This window comes from Balaenoptera musculus, chromosome 18 (genome assembly GCF_009873245.2).
Source record: "Balaenoptera musculus isolate JJ_BM4_2016_0621 chromosome 18, mBalMus1.pri.v3, whole genome shotgun sequence".
In the NCBI taxonomy this organism is placed as follows: domain Eukaryota; kingdom Metazoa; phylum Chordata; class Mammalia; order Artiodactyla; family Balaenopteridae; genus Balaenoptera; species Balaenoptera musculus.
In genome coordinates, this window is record NC_045802.1 from 21,004,580 (window position 1) to 21,024,339 (window position 19,760).

The following is a 19,760-nucleotide window of genomic DNA, read 5'->3' on the forward strand; positions in this document are numbered from 1 at the left end:
TCCTTATTTTCCCAAGGGTAGAATCCAGGTGGTCGAAACCCCAAGTTGGAGTGGACAGAGAGGCATAAGGTGTGGCCCTGCTTCTAGAATGGGCTACACGTCAAGCCCGTGGAGAGGCAGAGTGGAACCTAAATTTGCACCTGGTCCAACCTCCCGCTCCTGTGGCGTCCTGGCCTCAGAAAGCAAGGTGTGTGCTCTCCCAAAGTCAACTGACCCCGTCATTTACACCCTGATCTTAATTCCACATTCAAATCAGCCTCAATAAATGGAAATCTGCCCCCATTCCAAAGGTTCTTGAGGGAAAGAAGGTGTGAGATGCCAACTTTGGCCCCAACACTACCACTGTTAGGAAATCCACAAGGAAAAGTGACTACTGGAGAATTCAGTAAGGAAAAGGGACTCTTTCTGAACTTGGCCTTTTTCTTCCTTTTGGTTGAAAAACAGAAATTCATTGCAGTAGGACCACAGGGTCAGCCATGAGCTGGTCTGTCCTTCAGTGAGTGTCTAAGTGCCCTGGGTCCATGAGCTGCATCAATGAGAGAAAAAAAAATGTGTACAGTATTTGAATATCTGTGAAGCATCACCAGTGACAAAGATAGGGCTTCACAGAGCTGAGCGAGGGCTGTCTCCTGATCCCGCCCCCAGCCCACATTGTCAGTGTCACCCAAGAGAGGCTAGGATAGGCCTGAAGGCCAAAGGGCCAGGGTTGATTTGGAAACATAGGTCTTACATGCATCACTTAAGTTATACGACTGACATAAACAAGTCACCTCACCTCTCTGGGCCTTATTTCCTTGCCTTTAAACTGAGCAGAAATGAACTAAATCAGTGTTTCCAGCAGTGAGTTCCCTGGAACATTAGTCCTTTGAGTTGCTCCATGAAGAAAAGAGGTCTGTGGTCTAAAGCAGTCGCTTCAATCTTGCCCCTCAGGGGACATCGGGCCACGTGTGGAGACATTTTTGATGGTCACAGCTTAGGAAAGGGGGGCTGCCCTGGTTTCTAGTGGGTGGAAGCCAGGGGTGCTGCTATCTACCCTACAATGCATAGGACAGCCCCCAAGACAAAGAATGACCCCTCCCAGAGCGTTATAAGGCTGAGGAACTAAGATATAATGAGAAACCCTGGTCTGACGAGCTTGAGATTTACGGAGCGTATCCCATCACTCTCTTTCTCCACACACATTAGCAGGATGAAGACAGAAGCATCACCATACGTGCTCTTTGACCCAGAGTTTCTCAGCCTCGTTTGATCATGGGACACTCTGCCTCCCTGCCCCCACCATCACAGACCCATAACTTTATTTTCCTCATGCAGAACGACCTCCAGACAGTGGGCCCTTTGGGGAGATGCTGGCAAGATGATCTCCAAAGTGGTTTTTCCATTTTAAAAAACATTTAAAGGCATTTCCCTCTGATGAGGCAGCATAATGTCGAGTTCTGACATATAGCTTGGAATCCTGCTTCTTGACTGGGATTGCTCTGTGAGCTGTGACTTTGGATGTGGTGGATAGGTCTCTTCAGCCTGGGGTCCCTAAGTTTCATCTAAAGTGGAAGTAGTAGCATCGCCACCAGGCAGGGCTGCCACAGGGTTAACGGAGATAACGGCCAGCAGCCACAGTTACTAAGCCCTCAATTCAACGTTAACCATTATCATCTAAGTGTTTTGTTGGTGCTCTGATTTTGTGATTTCCTCAAGGCTCTGTGGCTGTTCGAGGTGTCAGATGTGCCCACAAGAGGGCGCCAGCCACACAGTTTTGCCTCCAAGCATTTTCAAATCCGGTTGGAAAGCCCTGCAGGCAGTTTTGCCCGCGTCCTGCGTCGGATTTCTCCTGAGCTGCTGAACCACAGATGTGAGAACCGATAGAGACCCTGCAGATGACGGAATCCGACCACCGGATTTTGCAGTTATAGCCACAGGAGGCTAACTGTGGAGCTGGTGAGCATGACCTACAAAACCAACATAGTGGCAGGAAATCTACTCCAGGAACATTCTCTGTGGAGTTGGATGGCAGGACAGAAACAATCTTTCTGGAAGGAAGAACGGCATCAAGTGGGTTAAGAGCAGTGCCGAGCTGAGAGGAAGCTGCTGGTGTGTCTGTGTGTGTGCGTGTGTGTGTGTGTGTGTAAGAGAGAGAGAGATGGAAAAAAAAAAAAAAGGGAAACACCGGATTCTGTACTGTTCCTTTCCTCCGGACGAGCTCGGAGGACTGACGTATTCAAGATGGCATTTGACAGGCTGAGCCTGAGAGCATTTTTCACACCCAGGGCCCCTTTAAGGGAACCTGCTCCACCCACAGTCCCTGGGGCTCGTTCACCCGTATTTTGTCCTCCTCCCTCCTCTCCAGTCACACCTGAGCCCAGGGTGTCCGGTCCTTCAACTGGCTGGACCTGTGGCTCCTCGCCCGGTTGCGGTGGATGAGCTGGGTCCCCTGTTCCCTGAGATCTAAGTTATCAAAAGACAGAGGTGATGAGCCGTGGGAGCTCAGCTGACAAGTCATGAGCAGAAAGGGGCAGGGGTGGCCTGAGTGACCACACCAAGCCGGCAGGGGAGGGGACAGGGCTGAGGTGTCACAGAGGAGTACACGCACCGCAAGAGGCGCGAGGGCCGTGGGCGGGACGAGACCGTGTGCCAGGGAAGGGCTAAAGGAGATGGGGGGCTTCTGCAGCAGCCTGTCCCCCACTTTTTTTCAAAGCAATTTGTTTGGGTCTCTAGTTTCCTACAACTAAATTTCTTAATGAAGATAAAGTTTTGAAGGCGGTGTCAGACTACAAACCTCATGGCAAAGGCAGCATTGACGGTGTGTGTTTATGGAGTGGAATCATGTTGCAGGAGAGCCTGTGGGTATGTATGTGCTCAGAGGGAATAATCCTCCTCCCCCTCCTCCCTCTCCCAGTCCTTCCTCTTCCCCCACCTCCCTCTCCCCCTCCTTCTCCTCCTCCTTCCTCCTCCCCCTCCTCCTCCCCCTCCTCCTTCTCCTCCAAGGTCTCCTCCTCTTCCTCCTTCACTTTCTCTTTCTCTCCCTACTTCTCTTTCTCTTCCTTAGCTCTAATACCTTAATTTTTTAAACGTTTTTATTTTGAGATAGTTTCCAAATTACAGAAAGTTGCATTTTGCTGATCACCTGCCCTGATAGCTACAGGGCTGGTTCCCTTTGGTCATTAAAATTTGAGCTTAAACATCACCACTTTGAGACACCTGTCACTCTTAACTACTTCACCTTATTTTAATTCTTACTATCTGATATTTTCCTTTCTCACTTAAAAAAAATACATTTATGGTCTATTTTATTCCTTCCTATACAGGGCTTGTACATAGTAGCTGCTCAATAGAGATTTAATGAATGTTTGTTAAGTGAATGAGTGTGCTGACTTCAATTCTGTTCAGATCACTATTTGCTGGTTAATGGTCCTAGCTTTCTTCTTGTTTGGTGTGTGTCTTGTCTTTCATATTGCTTTCAGTTTTCTCTTACATATTCTCCACTGTCTTTCTCTCCATTACTGTCCACTTATCTCTTTGTTCTCATTCTTACTAACTTCTTTCTTCTTGATGGGGTCTCTCTCTCTTGCTTCCATGCTTGTTGCCAGTCTTCAACCTTCAGGAGACCTTACTCATATCTTTCAAAGCCAACTTTTCAATGAATAACCCCTGTACTCAGCCCCCTCCCACCCTGTTTGACATCCCCTTGGGCCATGGTCAGTCAGAAGCAGTGTGGATTCTAGAAGACAAAGAAGAGCAGACAAAATCATCATTCATTCAAGTCATCTGCCAAGAACCCGAAGAAAGAGCCCTGCGGGTCCGTGTCTCTTGTTAGAGGTAATTTAACTCCAGAGACAAAAGGTACCTACTGTCTGGAGCTCATTTAAACTTAGCCCTCCTCACATATCCTGGCAAATTTCACAACACTGATAATGCAATAGCAGCAAAGGGGGGTAAATATACGTGGAAGATAGAGCTGTATATCACCCAACAAAGTTTTAAAGGCAAATGAGGAAAAAATATTACTTCTGTTCTGAAGCTGTGGAAGGAATCTTAATCTTTTCTTGTAATACCTTGTCTGAACTAAACTCCCTTGTTACATCTATATTGAAAATGCACTCAGAAAAATTTGGTTTTCATCGTATATTTCAAATATTGTTTTAAAAAAATGACTGTTGTGTGCTGCATAAGCATGGCAGATTAACTACATGCTCCTTCCCACCCTCCCTCCTAGAATCTTATTAAAATGACTGTAAAGGTAGTAAAAAAAAAAAATACAAAAATCCAAGAGGACAAAGTGAATTGGATAGGAAACAGCAACAGATGAGAGAGATTTCAACACAATTTTGGGTGATGGAGGATTTGCAAAGAAGGGGGCAGGATGGGAAGCCAAGGGTTCCTCTTCGGACCCACAGAAAGGCTTCCCAAGGTATGCAGTCCCACAAGGCAACACGCTGAGAACGGGGATTTTCTGGAAGTCTATCTCTGGAGCAGTTCGCCATCCTTCCCATCCTCGTGAAGTCTGGCAACTGCCCTCCCCACCCCTCAGAGTCCGGAGGCTTATTCTCTACAGAAACTGACCTTAAGAAACTCGGGAGAATCATAGTGAAGTGGGGTGGGGAGAGATGGGATACAAGCTGAAAACAAGGGTATTAAGTGAAAATCTGCCCATTGAATAGTAGGCTTTCATCCTCCACCCCACACTCCGAGGATTCTTCTCTGAAGCCTGTGAATAAACCAAGAAAAAAGATCCCAGGCACCAACACCGGAGGACCTCCCCTCCCCCAAATGAAAACGGGAACTTGCCAATTGATCTCCCTGTGGTGACGCCCCACAAATACTCACAACTGAACTTGCAATTACTTCGTGCTTAAATGTGAAAGAATAGGCAAGATCACCAGACATTTTGTGGGTAGCTACAAAATGGAAGAGAGAGAGACAGAAAGAGAAAGAAAAAGGAAGGAAGGAAGAAAGGGAGGGAGGGAGGGAGGAAGGAAAGAACAAACATGGAGGAAACAGATCATGCTGAAAACAGAAAAAATAAATTAACATTCTATGGTGGAGGAGGGAAGGTAAGATTATAAAGGGATAGCACAGGCTGATCTTGGTGGTGATGTATCTTATGTGATAAAATAAGAGAATTATACACACACATTGTACCAATGTCAGTTTCCTGGTTTTGATATTGTATTACAAGTAAGTAAGATATAACCATTTGGGGAAACTGGGTAAAGGGTACTTGGGACCTCCTGGTGTTACATCTTTATACATCTTTGCAACTTCCCAACCATCTATAATTATTTCAAAATAAAAAGTTAAAAAACGGATATCCTCAGTGTGTTGAGAAGGTAGTGCATCCCAAACAAGAATGAGATACTATAAAAATAATCAAAGGAAGACAAATTTCTTTGAGGTTAAAAATGATACAGTTCCAAAAAATTAAAGGGCTGAAAAATAATACTGAAAAAGTCTCACATAAAACAGAAGTGAAGGTAAAGCAATGAGAAAAATTAAAGAGAAAAAGAAAAGAAAAAAAAAAAACTCTTGGCCGTAGGACAAGAATAAAGGGACCCACAGAATATAGATAAGTCGTATTAAAACCAGACCCCAAGAGTGAAGGAATGCCACATCTGCTACTCAGACCCCTAGGGTGCCTGTGGATCTAGAAACCCTCTCCAGATCCAGTCCCTGTAAGAGCACGTGCTTTCAAGTTTGAAAGACAGCCCACCGTCCCTATTACTTTATTCGTATCCTTATATGAAGTCCCTTTACTTGAGTTAGCTTTAAGTCTTGTGTTGCTTGCAACCAAATGAGTCTCACCATAAGAAACATGAAATACGCTGCTGAGACTTCGTCGTTTCGATGTTCACAAAAGAAAGTTTTGTCATGAGTTTCATACAACTGCAAGAGGAGAGTAAACACAAATGCATATGCAATAACTATGCTGGTACGAAGAACGCATTGTACTAAAAGTACTGGCTTTCCCGGACAAGTGATCGGTACACGGTACGTGTTCTCCTTCTGTGTTGCTGATCTCGCGCGAGCTGGAGGGGCTTTGTGCGCAGCCGCCGCCCCGCCTCTGCAAGGGAAGCCGGCAGAGCCATGACAATGCGCATGCGCTGCGCCAGGCTCTGCGCGCCCTCAGTCTCCAGAGAGAAGCGAGGGCTAATGCCTCGTGCAAATTTAACTCCTGTGGTTTCTCTCTGCCTGGAAACCTACCGGGAAGGAGATGCTGGAAGATGCCGTTTAGCTTAGCCAAGTTGACACCTAGAACCACCATAGGTATGCCACTATTATTCTAAGTTTCCCCGGGGATTTTCTAAAGTAGCAAACTAAGATGGCGAATTTTGAGTTTGGAAAATGTTTGGTTTTAACAAAATCTCAGAACTGTGAAGGGAGTGGCTGGAGGATGCCAACGCCAATGATGAAGCTCCGGGGATGAGAAGTTTCCAAACCCCAAGCAGAGTTGAAGCTGGATTTTGCCTAAGACAGGGAAAGGGCGGGGTTGGGGGGGGGCAGAGTTGGCCGACGGAGTCGGGGGTGATCAATATGTTACCTGAGTCGTAGGGACCCTCTTCCGGGCCCTAGCCCCACAGAGGCCCTCTGTCTCTGCAGGGGAGGGTTCTTTTTCCACTTGGGTTCAGTAGGTGAATAAGGAAACTGAAGCTGAGATAGGAGCACAGCACAAGCTTTATTTAGTGGCCAAAGAATGGAGAAGCGGGAACTAAGTTCACAGATCAGCTTCTCACCTACCTGGGGAGAGTGGTTTAATTTTAAACACTAAAGGCAAAGGGAGGAGGAGCGAGGGGAGGCATATGCATTAGTCCTCTGGAGAAGGGGCAGGGCTTTTTCTGAGGGAGAGGGGTGCTACCCCCTTTTTATCCTTTTTGGGTCCTTATTCTTAGGTTTTGGCTGCAGGTGTGTGTGTTATTTTATGTGCTAATATAGTAAAATCAGCGTATAATGAGACTCAGGGTCTGTTGGAGGTCAGATTCCTCAGCATCTTGGTCCCAGCTGGTTCCGTCTGGTTTCGTTTGTTTGTAGCTTCCTTTCTTATCACTGGACCCTTTAACTTAAAGATTTATGGTACACTCTAATAAAGATGTTAAAAAATACAGAAAGAAAGAAAGAAAAAAAAAACAAGAAAAAAAGTGTAACTCCCACATCAATGATACATTATTAATAATAATCAATTAAAATTAATAAAATTAAAAAAAAGATTTATGGTAACTACTGCTAAAGGTTGGGGAGTTGGCAGGTTTGGAGCAAGGACACTCTTGCTAAAAGTGGAGGTTGGAGGGTTGTGAGCAAAGCCCTGGAGCAGTTCTGGCAATAAATACAATATTAGAAAAATGTTGGCCACTTGCTTGAGGAAGTTGTGAGAAAATTAATCACATCTCTGGGCATGTGGGGGAAAAAGTCACCCATAAAAAATAAAAACTCTGGGCATGCACCACAAACAGGCATGACTTATCAATGTATCCTGCTTGTATGGATTGTGAAACTCAAGCCAAGAAGTGAACGTGCAAAATGATCCAGAGGCATCGAAAGCTCTAGAGTCATGGCCAAAACAAATGCAAGATTGTCTGAACCCAAGGCTCACTGGGACTCCCAGTGAAAAATTAACTCCTAGTAAAGATGAGTACAATTAAAAAAAAAAAAATTCTACTGAAAGAGGAAATCAGCTATCATGAAAGAGAGTTAGCATATATAATAAACAAGAGATTAACATGCTGAGAATTTTAAATAACAGGATAATCTGAAAGAAACTATAAAATAAACATATTTATAGTGACCAAATTTTTAATAAGCTTAGAAATCATAATAACAGCATAGGTTCTATGAAAAAGAGAGTTAAGAAGGAATCAAATAGAGTTTCTAGAAATAAGTCATTGAAAAGAAAAACTTGTATGAATTAAACAGCATATTAGGAACAGCTGAAGTACTGGAAGATAAATTTGAAGAAATCATCTTGAATGCAGTACACCAAAATAAAGAGATGGAAATATACATGAGAAAAGTTCAAAGACATGAGGAACTAAATAAGAGATTTAAAAAAATTACATCTAGAAGGAAAGCATAGAGGGAAGGAGGGAGAGGCCAATGAAGAGCCAATGGCTAAGAATTTTCTAGAGAGGAACAGTATGCAGTCTCAATTTGAAGAAGCATTCTGAATTCCCAAGCATAAAAAATAAAACCAAGTCCACACTAAATATGTTAGGGTCAAACTTCAGAATATCAAAGACAGCAAGGAAATACTAAACACAATGAGAGGATCCATAGGTTACCTACAAAAGAGTAGTAGTCATGCAGAGAACAGACTTGTTATCAACAATAGATGCAAAACATAAATGTCACAGTGCTGAAGTGAAATAGTCATCAGCCTAGAACTCTGTACTCACCCAAATTATTATGAGAGTGAAGTGAAATAAAGGCGTTTTGTACATCAGTGCCTACCATGTAACAGAAAGTCTTCCTGTAGAAATTCTTCCTGTATTTAAAATATATATTTGTTTCTAAAAATTAGTGTTTCTCGTAATACACTTTATAAATGGTACTACTGTTGATTCAATTCCCTGGGCGGAACAAAAAAGCAGAGGAAAAAACGCCAACTTTCCCAAGTTTACCAAACAAGTTAAAGACAAAAATCCTTGATCTTGGACTTGCAGCTCCAGAACTGTGAATAATAAACTTCTGTTGTTTACAAGCTATCCAGTCGGTGTTGTGTTGTTGTAGCAGCCTGAACGGACTACCAGATAGGTAACAAATAGTCTGTGGACTGACAGGGGTCCACAAAACATGCATTATGTAGCACCGTCCTGCAACACAGTGGTTTCACCCAGAGGATTCTTCGATTTTAGAATTTTAGAGCTGGAAGGAATGCTAGACCCCATCCAGGTCAAATCCTTGGTTTTACAGTTGAGGATACTGAGAACCTGAAAGTTTTAGTAAATTGCCCAGAGTCACACAGTGGGTGCAATTCAATATGAAGTCAAGGCCAAGTGTCCTAAGTCTTTCTCCTCACCAGCACTCCCTGAAATTCCCAAAGGAAGATGAATTTCCTCGGAGGTTCCTGCTGAATAGTCTTCAGGCTCCATCTGACATGGGATTTAGTAGAAGGGCCAGGGTTGCCTCCTGGATGGGGGCATGATGTGGAGGCTGAGAATGTGCTTTCAAAACAGACAGAAAGGGGTCATGTTCCAGCTGTCTCTTACTAGAAGAATATCTTTGGGAAAATTACTTAAATTCTCAAAACCTCAGTTTCTTATATTGTAAACGTCCCACCTTGACGTTTACTGTGTGGATTAGAGATACGAAACTAAAGTCTCTGGTGTTCCCTCTTGTGGTAGGCAGAATAATGGTCCCCCAAAGATGTCTCGGTCCTAATCCTTGGAACCTGTGACTATGTCATGTCACATGGCAATGGGAGAATTTAGGTTGGCAGATGGAGTTAAGGTGTGCTAATCAGCTGATCTTGAGATGGAGAGATTATCCTGGATCATCTGGGTGGGACCATTGTAAAGAGGCTAAGAATCCTCAAAAGAGGGAGAAAGAAGAGGAAAAATTAGAGACGACAGGGAGAGACAGAATCATCGCTGGCTTTGAAGATAGAAGGGTGTCATGAGCCAAGGAATGAAGGCAGTCTCTAGAAGCTGGAAAAGGCAAGAAAATGGATTCTCCCCTAGAGCCTCCGGGAGAAACACAGCCTTGCCGACACCGTGACTTAAACCCTAAACCCAGTGAGACCCATTTCAGACATAAATCCTTCAGAACTGTACAATAATGAAATTGTGTTGTTTTAAGCCACTGATTTGTGGTAATTTGTTACAGTAGCTGTAGGAAACGAATATACCTTTCTTCTGAGCATTATTCCTGCTTTCCTAGAGCAGCCTTTACTTACCTTTTGGAAGACATAGCTGTTTGGAGGACATATCTCATAGTGGTATTTGGGGGCAGAATATGCTCTAACAAAGCCAGCCAGAGCAGAAAGCCAGCTTCTTTTGAGGGTGCAGCTTCTCTCCTGCTGTTTCTCAGTTGCTTTTAGCTATTTGGGTTAGAAACAGTGGTTTCATTTGGGAGTCATCACACTTGGGAATTCAAATGTACTCTAAAACAGCTAATAATCTGATTTTGTTTTTCTCTTGCCTGATCGTACATTTTAGTTAGAGCTGCCCTCTTGCAATGTGTCAGGCGCTGTTTGCCAGGAAAGGGTTAAGGGAGCAGCAACAGTGAGGTTCCGTGGTGCCTGGCAGTGGTGGCAGCAGGCGGTTTGTGGTCTCTGCCCCTTGCAACACCCACCATCCTGTTTGATGCAACCCTTTGATGCAGTGTGAAAGGCAGCGACTTGCTCTGTTTGACCCACTTCCTGATACTCGAGCACAGGTATTGGGATTTGCATGTTTCGTAACCGGGTATTCATTACATTGCATAAAATTCTCAGCATGTGGAGACACCATAATATGACCATTGCCAGTGATGAGTTTATATAAAAAAAGGAGAAAATGCAGCGTGAGGCTCAACCTAGTTTTGACAGATACTTGGCCGCTTGCTTCCAATCACATGGGTGTGTCGCCTTCAGCTTCTCTGGCGATACTGATGTTGGCGGGGACCCGCGCTGGCTGTTGAGAAGAGGAACAAACTTTTTTGTGGTTCCTCAGAGTAAAGAAGCTGTTTCTGTTTCTGAAACAAGCTGTAGAAGTGTGGGATACTTTTAGCTTCCGCCTTTTCTAATTTTTTTAGAATAAAATAGCTAAGTCTGGCTCCAGGTAAAATAGTGAAGCATTCAATCCATTTCCTTAAGATTTATGGCAATCAAATTTATTTAATTTTATTACAAAATGAAACTAGTAGAAAATAGGAAATTTTAAACAGACAATTAAAATAACCACAATAAGATACCAGTTTCCCCTATCAAATGATTAAATATTTTAAATGACAATCCTCAGTGTTTTGGTGAACGTGTGGTGGAAAAGGTGACGTAGATTGCTGGTGTGTATATGAGTGAGCACACAAATTTTCCAGAAAGCAAACTGGCTTTCTGTGTCTAGAGCCTTCAGCATGTTTATATATGTAACCCTGAAATGATACTGTTCAGAATTCATCTTTTTTAAACTCATCCTTTCAGTTTCCTTATCTCTAAAATAGAGATATTAATAGAGACTATTTCATAGGGTGATTTGAGAATTAAATAATGGAAAACTGGCACACAATGTGTGCTAGACAAATGTTAGGCATAATTATTGATGAAAAAAGTAAGAATCTTTCCAGATAAAAATTATTACAGGGCTTCCCTGGTGGCGCAGTGGTTGAGAATCTGCCTGCCAATGCAGGGGACACGGGTTTGAGCCTTGGTCTGGGAAGATCCCACATGCCGCGGAGCAAATAGGCCTGTGAGCCATAATTACTGAGCCTGCGCGTCTGGAGCCTGTGCTCCGCAACAAGAGAGGCCGCGATAGCGAGAGGCCCGCGCACCGCGATGAAGAGTGGCCCCCACTTGCCGCAATTAGAGAAAGCCCTCGCACAGAAACGAAGACCCAATACAGCCATAAATAAATAAACAAATAAAATAAAAAAAAATTAAAAAAAAAATTATTACAACATGGTGGCATAGGACTTTCAGATATTGGTACCCTGTGTGCTTGAACAAACCTAAAAAAATATTTTAGGAAGAGAGCTTTGGTCCACCCACTGCTCATTCAGCTCTGGAAATAGAACTCTTAAGATGTCTCAAAGTTACGTAAACTGGAGCTTTAGATTTAATTCAGACATATTGTCATAAAAAGGGTTAAGGACTTCTTTGATGTAAGAAAACTACACATATAATTTCTATGGATTGCTTTTAGGGTAAACTTTGTTTTCTTTTTTTTTTTTAAGATTTTTTTGATGTGAACCATTTTTAAAGTCTTTATTGCGTTTGTTACAATATTGCTTCTGTTTTATGTTTTGGTTTCTTCGCCATGAGGCATGTGGGATCTTAGCTTCCCAACCAGGGATCGAACCAACATCCCCTGCATTGGAAGGTGAAGTCCTAACCACTGGACTGCCAGGGAAGTCCCTAAACTTTGTTTTCTAAGGGAACATTCTAGTCAGCACTCAGTGCCTGGAATTGTGTGTTTCATGTGGGCTGATTGAACTTTATCAGCAGCAGGTTTGTAGGATTAGGATCTGGGTCTATTTGAAGGTTTTCAAAGGTCTTTGATGACGAGCCTTCCTGGCCCCTAAGGAACGGGAATTCAGACTGGTTTGGCTGGTAATGATTGGGCTGTAGTTTGGGTGAGCAAATCAAAGTCTGCTGGGAAAGAAAAGAGGAGAATTCGGCTGTTTGGGAAGACAATAAAGGGAGCGTGCAACAGGAACTCACAGAAAATAGAGAAGAGAACGCTGCAAGTAGTGTTTATGGGCTGGAGAGCTAGTTACCTGGGACTTTAGAGGGGATGGTCAGAATGGGGAGGGGCTGCCCGGGGAGGGAGAGGGGGAATTGGGGAGGGGAGTAGACTGATAGGCCTGTCCTGGGTCCTTCTCATGCAGTTGGAGCCGCCTTGAATGGTGTCTCCATCACTGACCCACAAGCGTTCACACATATAGAGACCTCCGTCCCGTCCGCCACTGAGCTGCATATGGGGTAAACCTGGGCTCCACCTGCCCTGTGCTTTGTCAGCTGAAAGATAGACCCTCAGGCTGGGACAGTGCTTAATGGCATCCCCATTACCATTATAAGGTAATATTGTTTTCCTATTTTTTAAAAACCTGTTTGTCTTTTACACAGGATGTGCTATCTGCTTGTGTCCACTGTGAACTATAAATAGTTGTAATTCCATTTGCTCTGTAAAAAGGGGGTCAAGGAGATAGATCCAGTAGTCATGATAACAAACACCCTCTGTTATCATAATGGAATGAAAACAGCTGCAATCTAAATTCAGGGACGTTTGGGGGTTCTTTGAGAAATCACCAAAAGGAATACAGTACATCATTTTGGGTCTCTTTCTTGGTGTATTGCCAAGTGGACAGGGAAAATGGAATTGGAAAGTTCCAGTTAAGGCAGTTCTTTCTATGACACATGATGTTACAGAAAAGTGCCCTTTCCTGGATGCTGTTTCAAGGACTGTCTATTATCGTGCTTTCTGGGCCAAGAGAATCTTCAGTTAAGGTCAATTGGAAATCTGGTGGCTGAGCAGATTTTTCCCAAATAGATAATGACTTTTTGTAATTGTCTCTGTATCTGTCCTAGGCCTTGTGGAGACTATTGATCTGTGTGTTGAGCCAAGTTTTGCATTACTATAAATTACTGGGGTAATTCTTACTTTTTAGTGCCTCGCTCCTTAAATTAAAAGTGTATGACCAAAGCAAGAGTGACTCAGGGGTCAAAAAATGCAATTAGTGTGCATCTCTTTTTAGTACAGAAAACACCTACCGTTTAAAAGCTATGTGAAATTGAGCTAAAAAAAAGTAAAGGAAGAAAATCAAGCTGTTATTTGTACAGTTTCAAGTAAGCCCATGGTTCTCACTGAACTTTTTAAACTTACGGTAAGTGGCTTGGCTGAGTTGCCAAGGAATATGCCACTTGTCCCCATAAAGTTTCAACTCTGGCTTCTGCAGAATTTTCTAATATCAAATTTCTGTATTTGAAACCCAGTGAAAATTTCATTGGTTCAGGTTTTCCCAGTGATCAAACATACTCAGCAAATTGCTGTGGAAATGTTGTTAAGGCGGGTCAGACAGCGTTTCAGAACTGACGCTTTGAGGAGACTGATACTTATTCTTCTCACGCTCCAGGTGCCAGGAAACATCCTTTCCAATTTTCAGAAGCAGCTGGGGTGGAAATTCTCTCAAAAGGGACAGGTGGTCCCAGTGTCCTGCACTCGTGCATTGTCCTTGGGCCACGAGGGCCCGATGGCGAGGGGGTTGCAGCTGCCTTTTTGAGCGAGTGGGACCCAGTGAGGGCGGAGGCCGTTGTCAGGAAGGGGGTGGCACCAAGTAACTTGACCCTTTCTCTGCACAGCCCTTTATATCCACGTCCAAGGGCTGGTTCTTTCCCTGCCCCTGCATGGAATTTCTGCTAGATCCCAAAGTCCTCCTGCCCTCTGTGTCCTATGCAGTATCATTTCAGTACCAAAGCAGCCAGTCCAGTAAGGTAATCACACTCTGAACTCTTCAGCAAGTAAGAACATATCGGGTCAGGCCTGGAACCCATGGAGGGGAGGGGCTGTGACCCACTGCATCTGGCACCCCTCACCACCCTCCCCCACCTTGCTCTCCGATTGCTTAGCTACAGTTCCTGACCTTTCAGAGAGGTGCCGGGGCGAGGGCGGGGGGGTGGCGGGGTGGCAGGGGATTAGGAGAAAAGGACACAGTCTCATGTCGCTGTCACGATCTGGCATTGTGCCATGTGGGCTTGATGGATGCTCGAAGCCCGCTCTTTCTGGCAGTTTTGTGGGTTTCTTGGAGAGTCCGCCACGCCCAGGAATCCCCCATTGCGGCTCCCACTATTCAGGCAATGCTTCCTTCAGTTGCCGCTTCCATCTCCCTCAAGCCCTGTCCCTCCAGCAGTAGATCCCCCTGCAGAATCATTTGGCTCCACACCCCGGTAAAGCTCCCAGAGAGAGAACCCTTTCACAATGACCCCAGGCCTGATGCTCCCCCTGGTCACGTGACTCAAAGGGAAACTCCTGCATCCCTGCCCCTGGGTGTGGTCCTGCCACTCGTGCCCAGGCTGTCCTGTCTCTTTTATCTTTGCTTGGCCACCTCAGGCCTGTAGCCACAGTCTCTTCCCTTTAGAATTCTCTGTGCGTGTCCTTCACCAGTGCCTTGTGTTCGTGAAGTTCCAGTGAACATAAAACTCATCAAGCAGGCCCTAGAAACCTCTCCCAGTTGCCTGAAGGCCAGGGGGACGCTACCTCCACGCTTTCTTTTGGGTAGCTGGAGGATACCTGTCTGTCTGCTTGTCCGTGACTGTCACAAATCTAGTTTTGTCCACCTTATTTCCAAGCTCTATATAACGTTTTGACTTGAAATGTTATGTATAACACCTCAATTTGGAAACTTATTTTAAGCATTCAGGCCCCCGCAAAACAGAAACACCAAGAGTCCCACTTTAGCATCCTGTTACAGTTGCTAACCAGTATCAAACCATAGCTTAGAACCCAAGAAGTGATATCAAATGCATTTATAAGGTGCTAACATGTAAGCAAAGAAAAGCTTAGTCTGGCAAGTTATACTGACAAGGATTCAGAGGCAGGTCAGGAGCTAGCAGGTGTGAGTGTTAGGATTGATTAGTAATGTCTGCAGGGAGCTGGGGAATATGATGATGCGGGGCTAGGTGTCTGCCGTCCCAGAAGATGTTGGGGGCTCAATAACAAAGCAGATCTTACATGCTGTTCCCAGCCTATCTTGGTTTGCTATTTAGAAGATTTTTTTTCTTTGAAGAGGTGTACAGAGGTACAAAAAGGAAAGTAATTGGACCAGGAGTGGTTGCTTTCTTCGTTGCCAGTAAGCCAGATAGACCAGTGTCTGGTGAGGTGAAAGACACGGGTCCCCTGCCCTACCCCACAAGTGGGATCACAGCAAATCAGTTTGCTTAACCTTGTTCCCAGCCTAACATATAAACCTAAGTGATACCAGGTTTAAAAGAGCAGCTTCAAGGGAAAAATAAGTGAGCTCAAGACAGATGACTTTAGCAGGGGGAATATTACTCTTTGCTGGTATCGTTGATTGGAGTCACACAACAAGCTATATTTGTTAGGGTTAGGTTTGGCTGGAGATAACAGCAAATGCAAAATATCAGTGGCTAAACCAAGCTAGAAATTAATTTCTCTCTCATATACAAGATATGCAGTACCAGGTCTGATATTGTGCTTTATGGTGTCATCAGATACCTGGGATCCTACTTTCTATTCTCAAGGTCACCTCATGGCCCAAAATGGCTCCAGTCATCTCGTTTTCATCCTAGGCTGGAGGAAAGAGGAAAGGGCAGAAAGGGTCTTCTCTTGGATCAATCTGGTCCCTTTAAACAGACTTCCTGGAGCCCTGTGGAAACTTTCATGTCTCATTGCCCATAATTTCATCATCAAATCTAGCCTCAAGGGAGCCTGGGAAATTCAGTATCTTATACTGGGAGGCAGTGTGCCTAGGTAAAAATCAAGATTCTGGTCCTAACGAGGAAAAGGAGAAAGGAAATGCTGTGGGTTATCAGTCTTCTGTGGCACACAGGTAATACTAGAAAAGCAGTGGCTTTAAAATCCCTCCATTCTTTTGGTATATGAAAATGCTTTGCAAATTATAAAATATTTAGGCAATGTAATCTGGTTTCTAATGGGCTGTAAGAGTTTGAAGTGATGCAAAGACAGGGCACTATTTGGTGAGAGATTAAATGATCAAATTAGGAGTATTCAAATCGTAGTGTCTTTTTCTCCTGATAAATAACTTAAATATTGTGACCATATATCTGAATTTTTTTTTTAAATGAGAATGTATAGTCTAGCATCTCATCTGAGTCTGGCAATAGATCAGAATATTGTGAAGTTATTTTGCAATATGTTATTAGACTCACTTTCTGTTCTGTTGAGAAATTATTCAATTGAATAAAAACATAGAAGATGCCTGCTATGTGTAAGGCATTGTCATAGAAAATACCTGAAAAACTAGCAGAAGGGAAAATGGCATACCCTATTTTTAAAAAGGCCAGTCCATTAGAATGTAAATTTCATGAGGACAGGAACTTTTGTCACTTTGATTCACTGCTATAACTGAAGGGTCTAGGACAGTGTCTGGCATACAGTAGGAGCCCAATAAATATTTGTTAATTGAATGAATGAATGACTGAATGCATCCTAGAAAATATTGACCTGTCTCCTACTCTAAAAAAACAAAACATAAATCAACTTGAAAGTATATATATGTATGTTTTTTTTTTTTTTTAGGCCACGTCATGCGGCATGCGGGAACTAGGGATCGAACCCATGCCCTCTGCATTGGGAGCACGAAGTCTTAACCACTGGACTGCCAGGGAAGTCCTTATATATGTATGGTTTTATAAAATACATATGTTTCTGAAGAGTGGTATATTAAATCATACTTAGAGCTAATAATTTAAAGATGCCATATAAAGATTTTCAAAGAATGCTTTTATAAAGAGAATAATCACCCTTATTTTGTTTGTTTGACAAATCTAGATTTTTTTAATATGTGACACTTGCATAAAGTGGTCTCAACTCCACTTCAGTGCCCAGAAGAGAACAGAATATGACTTAAAACTAACATAGTTTTAAAAGATCATATCAGCTCTATAAAACTAATTTTTTCCTATGACAAAGTTATAGGCTTGGTGATTTAATGAATGAAATAAAGATTGTTTTCATACTTCTTCTTCCTATGAAGTATAAATCAAGGGAATCGTTCTAGAGACTTCCCTCCCTCCATCATGTTCAACATCTACTAATTTTATATTTTTAAAATATTTCTATATATTTTATTTTATTTTATATTTATGTATTTATTTATATTAATATTGATTTATATTTTATTTATATTTATATTTTATTTATATTTTATATTTTTATTTTTTATATTTTATATTCTAAATATTTCTTGAAAATTCTCCTCTCTGCTATTACTCTTGTGGCTAGGTAGAAACCTTAACACCTTCTCTGGATTTTTTAATCTATTTCCATATTTGATCATGTTATTCTTCTGTTAAAATCTTTCAGTGACTCTTCAGCAGTCAGCGACCCTCCTTAGCATGGCATGGGAGTCTTATGACCCCACTCTGTTTATTTCTTTAGCCTTATCTCCCATAATGCTTTGCTATACACTTTACAACAGTAACCCCTTTCATTTGGTTCAACTAATGTGTCCTCAGGAAGTCTTCCTTGAATCCCCAGAATTGGCCTTGTATGACCTCACTGTGCTCCTGTGGCATACGGGACACACCTCTGTCATAGTACATGCCACATTACACTTTATCCAAAGGACATATACTTCATGGTACCCGTCATCTAGTAGGTACTCAATAAATCACTGGTGAATTGAACTCAGCTGTAAAAAATTTGATCTCCAGAAGACATTAGTTTGAAAGTTTTATTTAAATAATAGTTAATGTGATTATTATTTATTTTCTTCTTCCATTACAAACTACTAATCTTCAGGTCTCACCAGAAGTATGCAGCAGGACACTCTGAACCCTTTGGCCTCCCACAAATAATATGTTCCCCAACAACTATTTTCTGGTGAAACATATAACATTTCTTATTGGTGAAAAATAGGACTTCCTAACATGTTAGAGAAAGTGGTTAGATAGTCAAAATGGTTTGGCACTCCTGATTTGTGGAGGTATGGATTTCTGAGATTAATTGCATTGGGAATATTTGTATTGCTGGCCTAGCCAAAGGAATCCTATTCAGAGATTAGAAGTGCTTAACTAAGTGAAACTTGGAGAAAATAGAAAGAAGAATCAATTTTTTGTCATTAATCTCTACATCATCCCCCCCACCAAATGAATGAAAACAACAAATAAGAATAATCAGAGGGGCTTCCCTGTTGGCGCAGTGGTTAAGAGTCTGCCTGCCAATGCAGGGGACACGGGTTCGAGCCCTGGTCCGGGAGGATCCCACATGCCGTGGAGCAGCTAAGCCCATGCGCCACAACTACTGAGCCTGCACTCTAGAGCCCGCCAGCCACAACTACTGAAGCCCATGTGCCGCAACTACTAAAGCCCGCGTGCCTAGAGCCTGTGTTCCACAACAAGAGAAGCCGCAGCAATAAGAAGCCCGTGCACCACAACGAAGAGTAGCCCCTGCTACTCTTCACTACTGGCCCCGCTCGCCACAACTAGAGAAAGCCTGTGCCTAGCAATGAAGACCCAACACAGCCAAAAATAAAAATAAAAAAATAATAATAAAAAGAATAATCAGAGATCCTCAACTGACATTCAATCAACTGGAAACGTCATTGTGTCAAGAATTTAAAAAAAGAAGAAATTGGAGAAATGTGTGTTTAAAATCCATTAAAAAAACAAACAAGCCATAACGCCCTTGAAGGCAGCCATCATGGTACAGGAGGAGGGAGAACTGGGCTGGGCCTGAGGAGACACATTCTGATGTTAAAAATAAGAGCTACCCTTTTCTGAGCCCCTACTCTGTGCCAGGTCCTGTACTAGGTCCCTTATCAGTACCGTACTGAGCCGAGAAGCCTTGGGCCTCTCAACTTTTCTTGGCCTTATTGGAAGTAAGGACTCTGAATCTGGGCTTTGGGAAGGAATCAACTCCCATCCCCGCACATCCTGCCCACATGGCAGGGGCTGCTGACGAGAACAACTCCACACACATATGCCACCCTCACTGCGGCCTTCCAACTGGGTGTCAACCCTCACTGCTGGGAAGTGGGAGGAGAGAGAAGTTTGGGAGGGATGGAGTATTAGCGGTGGAGGGTGGTTGGGCTGTAGAAAGCCTATTCGCTACAGGACACTTGTCTGCCCTTCGTGAGCAAGTCAGGAAGGACCTGGCCTCCCGAGCCTGCAGGAAGCAGAGGCCCTGGGTGGTACCACCTGGAACGCTCACCGCAGCTGCATCAACTTGGGCTGGAGGAGGCCCCGGGGAAGCCGTGGTGGAGGACTGGTGCTTCCCCATGCCTCCCTCTGCGATCTCTGGCAGACAGTGATACCATAGAGTACCTTCAAATTGTCGCTCATGGGGTGTTGTAGGAAAGGCAGTTTATGGGAGTCAGATTATCAAGAGTCCAGACTCAGGATGTATGATGGCAGGTATATGAAACTAAAGCTCTGCCTCCATGTG

General features: G+C 43.4%; 1 protein-coding gene across 1 annotated transcript in view; it reads right to left on the reverse strand.

The window, feature by feature from the left end:
- Positions 1–5,942: 5,942 nt before the first annotated feature.
- LRRC63 (leucine rich repeat containing 63) overlaps positions 5,943–19,760 on the reverse strand; it is a 60,704-nt gene continuing 46,886 nt past the window's right edge. Inside the window, exon 10 of the mRNA XM_036832060.1 lies at positions 5,943–6,191. Coding sequence (XP_036687955.1) covers positions 5,943–6,191 — 249 coding nt within the window. The remainder of the gene's footprint in view (positions 6,192–19,760) is intronic.